General features: G+C 45.5%; 1 protein-coding gene across 2 annotated transcripts in view; it reads right to left on the bottom strand.

Annotated features, from left to right (window-relative positions):
- Nucleotides 1-12485, bottom strand: part of SNAP25 (synaptosome associated protein 25) — a 94157-nt gene that overhangs the window by 29554 nt on the left and 52118 nt on the right. For both annotated transcript variants that reach the window (XM_039532865.1, XM_039532863.1), the window contains exons 2-3: nucleotides 10543-10678; nucleotides 8418-8459 (exon numbers count right to left, since the gene is read on the bottom strand). In XM_039532865.1, the coding sequence (XP_039388799.1) occupies nucleotides 8418-8459; nucleotides 10543-10614 (114 nt within the window). In that variant the 5' untranslated portion in view covers nucleotides 10615-10678. The remainder of the gene's footprint in view (nucleotides 1-8417; nucleotides 8460-10542; nucleotides 10679-12485) is intronic.

Genomic DNA, 12485 nt, shown 5'->3' with positions numbered 1-12485 from the left:
ATTGAACTGGTGGTTCTGGAGGCTGCAATCCTTTGTTTATCCACAGGACAGGTACATCATGGGCAGCAGAAAGGCAATCTCCTCAATACATTTCTCAGCCCTGACTCTAGGAATGAGTAGTTCAGTCTCCATGACCACACAGTCTTGGGTCTCTGCTGGGAATGCCAAGATGCCAATTATGCAAATTGCCATAGTATTTTTTGCAATGTGGACATATATCCACTAAGGACTGGCCTGACACCACCAACACATTTCACATAAACCACCAAACAGCCATCAGATGGTATTGACCGAAGTCCCTTTCACAAATGGAACTTCTATGGAGGCCAATTAGAGTTTTTTGAATGGAAAAACTATGTCATCAAGCACTTGAGCTGCATTTGAACTGGTGACTGATTAGTTAGAAATTAATTGCATTAATAGAATAGAAAACAAAAAATGTATAAGAGCAATAAGTTCTTATTCTTCCATATTCAGTACTGCTAAGCTCCAGCATTCTAAGTACTAATAAAGTAGCCTTTTCATAAAGGTGCTCGTTTGGCAAAGATTTTAAACACGTGCTTAACTTTAAGCATGTGCGTCAACCCATTGCTTAAAGTGAGGCGCATGCTTAAATGCTTTGCTGGCTCTATTTCCTGATTAGAAAAGTACAATCTGGAGTGGCGTATGATTTTAAAATCTATGGGTCAAATTCTGCTCTTGGATATAGCGTTATAAATCTGCCATAACTTCAATGTAATCGGTGTAACCAAGAGCAGAATTTGACCACGTCAGTGATAATGACATACACTACCCTCAATCTTTTGTAATGTTAACAATAGTTTATTACAGTCAGATTCAAAGCTCATTGAAGTCAATGGAAAGACTCCCATTGACGTTTCCACAGCACTTTGAAGGTGAAATGCATTGGTATATAGCTGCTAAGTATTATCATTATATGGCTTAATTTCCCAAGGAGGGAATGAAACTGGGAAGGACAATGTAAAACTACTCAAAAGCCACATCAATCATTTCAGAAACAGAATGGCCCTGATTCTTCCTTGCTTTGCACCTTGTGCAGACATTCACACCTGTGCTAAGTGGCTGCAAAATGCACCTTTTCTGATATAGTGGAGGTCTATGCACACTTCTCGTTTGCACAGGTGCAAAGGATGACATAAGGTGCCAGGCACTGAGGAAATCTAGCCCAGAAAATATATCAGCTAGTGAATCAGAAATACAGCAAATGTTTTCCATACGTTTCAGTAGATACGTTGAAAAATAAATATATGCTTGATCATGACCAAATCCTATAGCAGATGTAAACACGCAGTTAAATAAAGAATTCTGTTTCAATCAATATGGCTTATAGACTTTGTTCTGAATAAATTAATGCAGACAATTATCTACCAGGACAGGCTGACATTGCTAGCAATCCACAAAGACACTAAAGAAAAGTGTCAATACCCTAAAGACAAAAGTCTGGCTAACAAAGCATTTTGTAGCATTATAGTATATTTCCTTAGCCCCTTTTTCGAGTTAGCAGTAGCTTTATGCAGTGCAGTGTTGTCTCTCTAGGTCCGAGTAAAGGAATTGATCCATTCTCTCAGTACTGGAATTCACCCGATAGTCCAGAACATCAGCTGGTGTAAATCAATGTAGTTCTACTGAAGTCTGTGGGCTGGATCCTCAGTGGGCAGAAACAGATATAGCTCCAGTGATTTCAAGGCAGCAATGCCAGCTTACACCACTGAAGGATTTGGCCCTGCATACTTACAATTGAGACCAAAATTCACCTATTCCAACGCCAGAGGGACCATTGTGATCATCGAGTTTGACCTCCTGTGTAACACAGGCCAGACAATTTCTCCAAAATAACTGCTAGAGCAGATCTTTTAGAAAAATGTCCAATTTTGAGTTAAAAATAGTCAGTGGTGGAGAATCCACCATGATCCTTGGTAAGTTGCTCCAGTGGTTAATTACTCATCAAAAATTTACACCTTATTTCTAGTCTGGATTTGTCTAGCTTCAGCTTCCATCCACTGGATCACGTTAGACCTTTCTCTTGATAGACTGAGGAGCCCATTATTCAATATTTGTTCCCCATGTAGGTACTTCTAGGCTGTAATCAAGTCACTTCCTTTAACCTTCTCTTTGTTAAGCTAAATAGATTGAGCTCCTTGAGTCTATTGCTACAAGGCATGCTATATAATCTTTTAGGATCCAGCTTCATTTTTTGGCAGATAATGTATCTCTGTGGAAGCAAGTTAACTAAGTAATACTCTTTCTTGACTAGGGGCCCAGTCCAAAGCCCAGTGAAATCAAAGGGATTATTGCAATGAACTTCAATGGCCTTTGGACCAGGCCCTACATTGTCCAAAACATTATTTTATGTGGTACTTGTTAGGCTACCATTGAGGAACATTCAGAATGAAAGAGCGATATCATGGGGAAACATTTCCCTATTACAGATGAAGGCATGTTAATGTATGTGAAAATCAATTAAAATAGTGACCCTACATTAAACATCCAGCTTGAAATGGCATCATAGGATTATTCAATGAAACATTTATACCCTACAGTTTCCATTCTGAAATGTCAATGAGCTTAAATGTAAAACCAAATCTTAAAACAATATGAGAAAATAGCTCCATTTGGTTTGGGGTTTACAAAGCAGCTCTTATGTCTGCATAAGAAAAGCCTGGTGAGATTCCTTGGTTTAAGTTTAGAGGCGAGAGCAACAAGGGTGGTGTTGTAGTGGGAGTCTGCTGTAGACCACCAGACCAGGAGGATGAGGTAAATGAGGCTTTCTTCAGACAACTAACAAAAGTTTCCAGATCACAGGCCCTGGTTCTCATGGGGGACTTCAATCACCTGGACATCTGGTGGGAGAGCAATACAGCAGTGCACAGACAATCCAGGAAGTTTTTGGAGAGTGCTGGGGACAACTTCCTGGTGCACGTGCTGGAGGAACCAACTAGGGCCGTGCTCCTCTTGACCTGCTGCTCAAAAACATGGAAGAATTGGTAGGGAAAGTAGAAGTGGGTGGAATCTGGGCAGCAGTGACCATGACATGATCATGGCAAAAGGAAGAAAGGAGAGCAGCAGAATACAGACCCTGGACTATAGAAAAGCAGACTTTGACTCCCTAAGGAGAGCCTCCCTTGGAGGCTAATATGAGAAGGAAAGGAGTCCATGAGAGCTGGCTGTATTTTAAAGAAGCCTTATTGAGGGCACAGGAATAAATCATCCCAATGTGCAGAAAGAATAACAAATATGGCAGGCGACCAGCTTGGCTTAACAGAGAAATCTTCGGTGAGCTTAGACACAAAAAGGAAGTTTACAAGAAGTGGAAACTTGGACAGATGACTAGGGAAGAGTATAAAAATATTGCTCAAGCATGCAGGGGTATAATCAGGAAGGCCAAAGCACAATTGGAATTGCAGCTAGCAAGGGATCTGAAGGGTAACAAGAAGAGTTGCTACAAGTACATTAGCAACAAGAAGAAGGTCAGGGAAAGTGTGGGACCCTTACTGAATGGGAGAGGCAACCTAGTGACAGATGATGTGGAAAAAGCTGAAGTACTCAATGCTTTTTTTGCCTCGGTCTTCACAGACAAGGTCAGCTCCCAGACTGCTGCACTGGGCAGCACAGTATGGGGAGGAGGTGAGCAGCCCTCAGCGGTGAAAGAACAGGTTAAGGACTATTTAGAAAAGTTGGACATGCACAAGTCCATGGGGCCAGATGCGCTGCATCCGAGGGTGCTGAGGGAGTTGGCTGATGTGATTAAAGAGCCATTGGCCATTAACTTTGAAAACTCATGGCAATCGGGGGAGGTCCCGGATAACTGGAAAAAGGCAAATATAGTGCCCATCTTTAAAAAAAGGGAAGAAGGAGAATCCGTGGAACTACAGACCAGTCAGTGTCACCTCTGTCCCTGGAAAAATCATGGAGCAGGTCCTCAAGGAATCCACTTTGAAGCATTTGGATGAGAGGAAGGTGATCAGGAACAGTTAACATGGATTCACCAAGGGCAAGTCATGCCTGACCAACCTGATTGCCTTCTATGATGAGATAACTGGCTCTGTGGATATGGGAAAGTGGTGGATGTGACATACCTTGACTTTAGCAAAACTTTCGATACGGTCTCCCACAGTATTCTTGCCAGCAAGATAAAAAAGTATGGATTGGATGAATGGACTATAAAGTGGATAGAAAGCTGGCTAGATCATCGGGTAGTGATCAAGGGCTCAGTGTCTAGCTGGCAGCCAGTATCAAGTGGCGTGCCCCAGGGGTTGGTCCTAGGGCCGGTTTTGTTCAACATCTTCATTAATGATCTGGATGATGGGATGGATTGCATCCTCTGCAAGTTTGCAGATGACACTAAACTGGGATGAGAGGTAGATATGCTAGAAGGTAGGGATAGGGTCCAGAGTGACCTAGACAAATTGGAGGATTGGGCTAAAAGAAATCTGATGAGGTTCAACAAGGACAAGAGTCCTGCACTTAGGATGGAAGAATCCCACGCACTGCTACAGGCTGGGGACCGATTGGCTAAGCAGCAGTTCTGCAGAAAAGTACCTGGGGATTACAGTGGACAAGAAACTGGATATAAGTCAACAGTTTGCCCTTGTTGTAAGAAGGCTAACGGCATATTGGGCTGCATTAGTAGGAGCATTGCCAGCAGATCGAGGGAAGCGATTATTCCCCTCTATTCGGCACTGGTGAGGCCACATCTGGAGTATTGCATCCAGTTTTGGGCCCCCCAGTACAGAAAGGATGTGGACAAATTGGAAAGTCCAGCGGAGGACAGCAAAAATGATCAGGGGGCTGGGGCACATGACACGAGGAGAGGCTGACGAACTGGGGTTATTTAGTCTGCAGAAGAGAAGAGTGAGGGGGGATTTGATAGCAGCCTTCAACTACCTGAAAAGGGCGGCGGGGGAGAGGGGGTTCCAAAGAGGATGGGGCTCAGCTGTTCTCAGTGGTGGCAGATGGCAGAACAAGGAGCAATGGTCTCAAGTTGCAGTGGGGGAGGTCTAGGTTGGATATTAGGAAACATTATTTCACTAGGAGGGTGGTGAAGCATTGGAATGGGTTACCTAGGGAGGTGGTGGAATCTCCATCCTTAAAGGGTTTTAAGGCCTGGCAAAAGCCCTGGCTGGGATGATTTAGTTGGGGTTGGTCCTGCTTTGAGCAGGGGGTTGGACTAGATACCTCCTGAGATCTCTTCCAACCCTAATCTTCTATGATAAGCTGCTCAGCACTTTCTTCCTGGGATTTCTGCAGTACTGATCTTGTTGATTTATTTTCCCCCTCTATTTTATGGCTAGAAACCATCTCCCCCCTCCCCTATAATAATAATTTAGTTTCTCTAAAGGCCAAGCTGGTTTCATAGGGAAACCATGGAAGAAACATTGTCTTTTCCCTACTGGGTTATTCTGTATTTAATTATTTAATCAGCCCAGGGGTGAAAAGTGGGAACTGGAAAACATGAAGGATTGTTGGCTCCAAATTGTGCATGACTATAGCTTAGTTCCAGTCCTTCTGCCCCAATTCATTGCTTTTTTGGGGCACAAACCCTGCACAGAAGCACTATAAAATATATAAATCTGTAGCACTTTATTACAACCATGGAGTGTCTCAAACTTAGCTCGAATAATCGCTGATTGTTAGATATACTACACGTTGTGTGGGTGTTGTCAGTGTCCAGTTCATATCATGGACGAGACTCTATAACCTGCCCTGCCAGAGGGTAGCTGCGCTGCCCCAGGAGCAGACACGGGATGAATGGTGTCTCACTCACAGTCCCCTTCTTGCTTCTGCTGTTGCTCCAGGGTGGGTAGCAATCTGCTCCTGGCAAAGAGCGTTATAAAATATAGACCAGTAACACCCTTCTTTCTGTTTCGCCTTGGCGCATCTCCCCTGGCAGGTGCATTCTGCGCTTGCCACTCCTTGCCCATCTACACAGGGAGTGGATGGGAGTGGCATCCAAACAGAGGTTGTTATCGATGTCCCATGCTGCAATGCGGATAGCCCATGCAAAGCAGTAAGGGAATGTTCTGCACCCCTACAGGGTATCAGAAGGGCAAGTCTCAGTCCTACGTAGCTGGAATACTACTTAGAATTACTAAGACAATAAGTTCTCTGGGGCAAGTAGTGTCTTCTTGTTACATGTTTATACAATGCCTAGCACAGTGGGGCCATGACTGGGGCCCTCAGGTGCTACCATAACACAAATAAAGTATATTACCACTGCTACAAAAATATAGATGGATTTATTTTCCTAAATAAGAATATCAGATTTATCGTAGCAAGAGAATATAATCAAGAATCTTTCACTGAATGCTATAATTGGCTTTTCCTTCCTAAACACTAGACAAGTTCAATGAAGCAAGTTGAATCCAATTCTAATTGGATTTTTGTCTCTTATTAAGTCAGACTAGTGCAAGTTTGAGTTCAAATGCACGTGCCCTACACCTATTCAACTTAGCTTGCTAAAATACTGCAATATTTTAAAAATATCTGGAAATGGGGTCAGAATAACCAACCAACTGTTAGACTGTGGTAGGAAATCTGAAAGGCCTTCTGTAGTCACCTTAATGGAAATGATGCTCAGATCACTGCGAGAGATTTCTCCTGATGTGTCAGCCTAACCAGTGCTATATTTAGAAAATTCTTGGACTGAATGGGAAGCTCCTGTATAAAGACGAATAAAAGACAGATCCTGTGATCTGCTGAGCTCTTCCCAGGAAGTGCTGGGCTCCTATATGGTCTGATCAGCAAACTCAATAATCCCAGTCTTCCTCTCATGGAGATCAATTACTATTATTTAATATTTTCATTCCAGTGGCATTCACAATAGGCTAGTCCACCCATGCAGGAAGATACAGTCAGTGGATAGGTCACTGGATTAGGACTCAAGACACACAGGTATGATACTGACTGACTGGGACAAAGCACTTGCTATCCCTGCGTCCTTTGTCTGTCTCGGCTATTTAAGCTCTTTGGGGCAGGCCCTGTCTGTTCTTCTGTGTTTGCGAGACCCGTTTCAGTGGAGTAGAAAGGTTGGAAATGAGAATGGAAAGGCTCAGGGGTAGAACTAGAGACGAGGAAAGTGAGGGATTGATTGCATAAGGCATGTTCACTGAGTGAAGTGGCGGAGGGAGGCGGTGGTAGAGGGACAGGTAGGTGGGTTACGGTGGGGTTGTTTCAGGATAGGGGAGAGAAAAGCATTCTTGAATTGTGAGGGAACAAGCCAAGAGAGAGAGAGAGATGAAGTAGGTAGGAGGAGAATTATAGCTGTTGTGATTACTGATCTGTAGGTGTAGGGCTTCACAATACAAGGCCCAACTCCATTTGAGTTGGAGTCACAGGCAAACCACCACTGATTTCAATGAGGGTAGGAAATGAAGGCTGGGGCTTATGCTGGTTTATAAACGTATGACTCAAGGCTATTTCCCTCCCTTTGTGTTTGCTTGGAACTCCCATTGTTGTCGATGCAAATCAGGCACGAGGGTTAAAGGTGCCCTAAAATACCAAGCTTGTCAAGGTTGATGACTTATTAAATGTCTGAGGGCCATAAACAAAGTCTAACAGCCTCGTTTGAAATCATAGGTCAGTTGACCAGGGGACCTGATAGCTGATTGATGGCATGAATCCAGTGTCCCAGATTACAGAAACCTCCACCATGATTAGGATGAATCGGCACCTGACTGAACTACCGTCTCCCTCCCAGAAGGGCCCCACCTGGTGAGGATTGAGGCATATTAGCAGGGTAGACTGAGCGAGCTTCCACTCCCACTCCCAGTGCTGTGGATGATCAGAGGCCTTCTGTCTCCAGGGCTCTCAATCTGCCATCTTTCATGAACCCTAACATCCTCTATTAACAACATTCTAAGAGAAGATAAAGAAGCATCGCCTAGATTCTGCGGTGACTGGGGCTCTATAAAGACCTGAAATGGATGAACAGATAGATAAGGAGCCAATCGCAACACCACATTTCTCCCCATTGACTTCTGTGGAGTTCATCGGCTCCCTGCAGCTTTATGCCAGTGTGTGTATCGGGCCCATGATGACCGACCAGAGGTCATGTACAAAGGGTGTTTCATTGCTTTATCTTGAATATTTCAATTCAACCAAAATTAAAATATGGACCGAATACAGTTCCCCATTGCAGTTCAGTTGAGTCTTTTGACTGCTTGATCAGCTTTATCAATGACTGCACCACATCTTGTCTGGATAATTCCCAGGAACACTGGGAAACCAATTGGCTGTTTTCTCACCTTTCGAAAGTGCCCCATTTTAGATGGTCACAAAAACCTATGGAGATGCCCTTGGTGTGTGAAGTATTGGCAGGTGGCTCAGGCATTTGCTTGTGTCGGGCTTTCCCAGACCTCTATCTACAAAGGAAGGGAGGGTAAAGTGTAAGTCCTTACCTCTTCAACAAGCTGCAGCATACGACGGGTGCTTTCAAGTGACTGGAAAAAAAAATGAGAGAAAAGCAAGTTAGATTTGGCAAATGCCGTGTCCATCACTAGTGTATAAACGCCATGAATAGTCTCATACAGAAGTCTTTGAGTGCTTCTTTCCCCACCCTCTAATAGGCAGATTACAGCTATCCCAGCGTGGGAGTGCTAGGCGGGAAGATGGCATTTCTCCAGGCACTCTGGCCTGGGAGGTAGCTGGAATTCTGCAGCTAGCACTCTCTAGCAGTAGCACTGCTGACAGTGATGAATGCTCCCAGAACAGGAATATAGCCCTAGCTTTGCCCGACTTCTCCATCTAAAGGTGGGGCCTGGGCTCTGAGACCTTCCGCCCTTGCCAGGTTTCAAAGCCTGGGCTTCAGCCCAAGGCCAAATGTCTACACTGCTATTTTTAGCTCTGCAAGTCTGAGTCAGTTGACCCGGGCCCTGAGTCTCGGTCCTGCAGGTTTTTCTTTTCAGTGTAGACATACCCTTCGATCCTAACTCTGCCTTAACTCCCGTTTTTTCCACCACCCAATCCCCTGGCAATTGAGATCAGCTGGAGCACTTGAGCTAACTGGCCCTTGGTTTAAACAAGGGCAGATGGCTGGCAGGGCATTTTCAAGGAGGAACCCTTGATGCTGGGATTTTTTTCATATTCCTGAGCCTGTTGACCTACAAGGTATGGTGCTAGATGTATGTTTCCCCAAGCGTCTGAAGAAGGTTTAGGCTGGAGTGGGCAGAGTTCTTAGTCCTGGTGGGGGGAGTGGATTTTGATCAGTCTAAATAAATAAATACAGAAATAAGCAAGTGCAGAACTGGGGCCTAAGAGCCTAATCCAAAACCCACTGACATAAATGGAAAAAAACTCCCAAATGGGCTTTGAATCAGGCCCTTAGGGTGAGCTTTTCAAAACGGCTCAGCATTGGTCTAAGGCCAGGTCTATATGTACAGCGCTGCAGCAGCACCAATGCAGCGTGTCTGGTGAAGATGCTCCACGCTGATGTCAGCCTAATAAAACCACCTCCGGGAGTGGCAGAAGCTGTGTCGGTGGGAGAAGCTCTCCTGCCGAGATAGTGCTGCGCACAAGAACGCTTACGTCGGTTATGCTGTCATGGGCTCTGGTGTAGACCTAGCTTAACTCAGCTCCCTCTGAAGTTGGTGAGAGCTTTTCCGCTGACATCAGTGGGAGAAGAGATAGGTCAACTTAGAGCACTTTGGAAACCTCACTCTTAATATTTTTGGTTTTCATAGAGTTCCCCTTCCCTCCAATCAATCTTTTTTCTCCTCCTCAACAATATGGCAGATTCCACAGTAAAGAGTTAAAGGTGGAACTGCAAACCCTCAAGTTAACAGAGCCATTCAGGTTAACGCTGTTTCAGTATCGGCTCTTCCTCAAATTCATCCCCTGTTCAATGGGCTTGTGACTTCCTCAACTCTCAGTTATGGACCTTCCACATAGTCCTCTCCACTGGTTCCATTCACGCTTGGAATCACTGCTACACTATTATAAAAATCGCTTCTGTGGTTTCCAGTTAAAATTTCCGAACTACCTGATTTGATAGTTTTTGCTTACACTTAGGTTTGGCAAATTAGATGAGCCTCCAGAGAAATTAAATGGCAACTTGTGTCCCTAGGATCCTTTTATCTGATATTGATCCTAATATCAGAGACAAACTCATCCAAAGATGATCATTATGCTGGGCAAAGACTCACGCAGATCAACACACACCTGCCACGATTGGCCTCTAATGATATCTAATGGTCTAAATGATTCTTGCTCCAGAATTACTATGAGTCATTTTTTATTCCAAGTTAGCCCTTTCGTCTCCTTTCCACAGAGGTCTCAGCCCAAAATGTCTAAGAAAATGGACCTAGTTCTGCTGTCACTGACAGTGTAAATCCACAGTAATTCCATTGACTTCAGTGTATTGACTTCTGGTGACAGCAGAATTTGGTCCAGTCAAATTACACGTGTGTAAAGCAGAATCAGCTGCTGAGGCACTTTGCTACAGCTGTGCACATTTCTGGATGTAGCCTGTGGACAGAAAGAAGGACCTCAAGTGTTTCCACCCTCCTCGTTTGCCATTAGTTTTACCTCATCCGCCAGCTGGTCAGCACGCCGCTGCATTTCTTCCAACTCATTGCGCATATCAAGTTCTTCTGCCATTTTAGCTGTGAGTGTGTTTGTCGAGGCTTCAAATCAAGAATTTGTGTTTGTTCTGCCCGGGAGCCTGCAAGACAGCAAATAGGGAACAAATACTGGGGTTAAACTTGCTGCCCTCTGCAGATTTGTGCTTAAATGTCAATCCCCTCAAATGCTTTTATATTAGTGCTCTTGCCAGCAATCTTTCATCAGGGCTGGTGAGTCTTACAAACAAAAGAGTGCTCGTGGATTGTTCAAGGTGATGTTCTATTCCTGGGCTATTAGTCACTCTGTTGTATAGGAGCACAGATGGATCCTCACTGCATTCCCTACAGAGAAATGAATTCATTTGTATTTTCTACCTGGCACACTTCAACTGCCGTTAAGCACCAAACACTTATAAAATGCAGAATCAGAAGGGATGACTTGTAACTAGACATGGGCTCGAGCTGCAGTCAAACTTCTCTGAAGTTGAAAGGGTTTAGCCAGTGGCGGCTCCAGGCACCAGCGCTCCAAGCGCGTGCCTGGGGTGACAAGCCGCAGGGGGCGGCCTGCCGGTCCCTGCGAGGGAGGCAGTCAGGCAGCCTTCGGTGGCATGCCTGTGGGAGGTCCTCCAGTCCCACGGATTCAGCGGCAACTTGGTAGCAGGTATGCCAAAGCCGCGGGACCGGCGGACCTCCCACAGGCAAGCCGCTGAAGCCGCGGGACCGGCAGACCTCCCACAGCAAGCCGCCGAAGCCGTGGGACCATTATTAGGTGTGTCCCGCTCTCTTGCTCCCTTGCAAAACTCCCCAGATCACTGGCTTACAAGCTGGCTTTTCCAACTCTGTTCTCCTGAGTTAGCCCCATCCCCTTGTCAAGGGATCCGGGATCAAAGGATTGAAGGCTGGAGCCTGATTAGGAAGGCTCTAGGCTCAGCATACAGCAAGCAACCCACATTCCAAACTTCAATCAAGCAGGCACATGGCAAGCAACAAGCACACAACAGCAGACCACAAACTCACCCCAAAGATCAGACCTTCACCCCTTCACCTGCAGAACTCCCTGGCCAACGCTGTTCCTCTGCTCCTTTCAGAACAGCTCGTTTCAGTAAACCGTGTCAAGCAAGAATCACCGTGGGGACCAATTTCTGCCCTGGCTTTATACCCTGTGCCACTCAAATGGAAAAGATGAGTCAGGGCAGCCTTTGGCCCTAAGAGTTTGACAGCCAATAAACGATAGCATCTGGCTATAAAAACTAGCCATTATGTATTTAAGATGGGCTCAGTCCTCGCTCAGACAATACTCTCACTGAAGCCAATAGGGGTACGGACTAAGGACGGCAGGAGTGGGCCATAAGGCCCCAGATCACAATGTCTGCAAACAGGGGTGCTCCAGGGAGACAAGAGCGGATGGGATACTCACCCCCTTCCCAGGCCATGAGCCTGTGCTAGAAATGCACCTTTAAAGCTGCTGAGGAGAGGAAATGTGCCTGCTTGATTCACAGAGTCATGGGTAGGTCCCCCAGTGAAAACTCCTCCAAGCTCACACAGACTGAGCCCCTGCAGTGCACACAGGGGCAAAAAAGCCTCCCCTTGGGGGCTCCCTGCCTGCTGCCCCCCACTCAGAAGAACCATACCACTTCCTCTGCACTGAATGGAGAGGGCCAGCATTTGCTTCCTCTATCAGAGACAACATCCAGGCAGGTGTACGAACTAGCATGGGGTGGAAGGAGCGCTGCACAACAATAGCAGTGCCCCATGGACGGCAACGCTGGTGTTTGCTTTGCTAACACATGTCAATTAATTAAAGCCGAACCAAAGGCCATTGGCTGGATGCCTACACAACTGCTGGCTCCCATTTCAGCAGAAGGCAACAAACCAACCACCCAAAACTGTCTAAGTAGCAATCAGCCA

The sequence above is a fragment of the Mauremys reevesii genome, linkage group 3, assembly GCF_016161935.1.
Source record: "Mauremys reevesii isolate NIE-2019 linkage group 3, ASM1616193v1, whole genome shotgun sequence".
NCBI classification, from domain to species: domain Eukaryota; kingdom Metazoa; phylum Chordata; order Testudines; family Geoemydidae; genus Mauremys; species Mauremys reevesii.
Note: the sequence above shows the minus strand (reverse complement) of the source record. Positions and strands in the feature narration are given on the sequence as shown.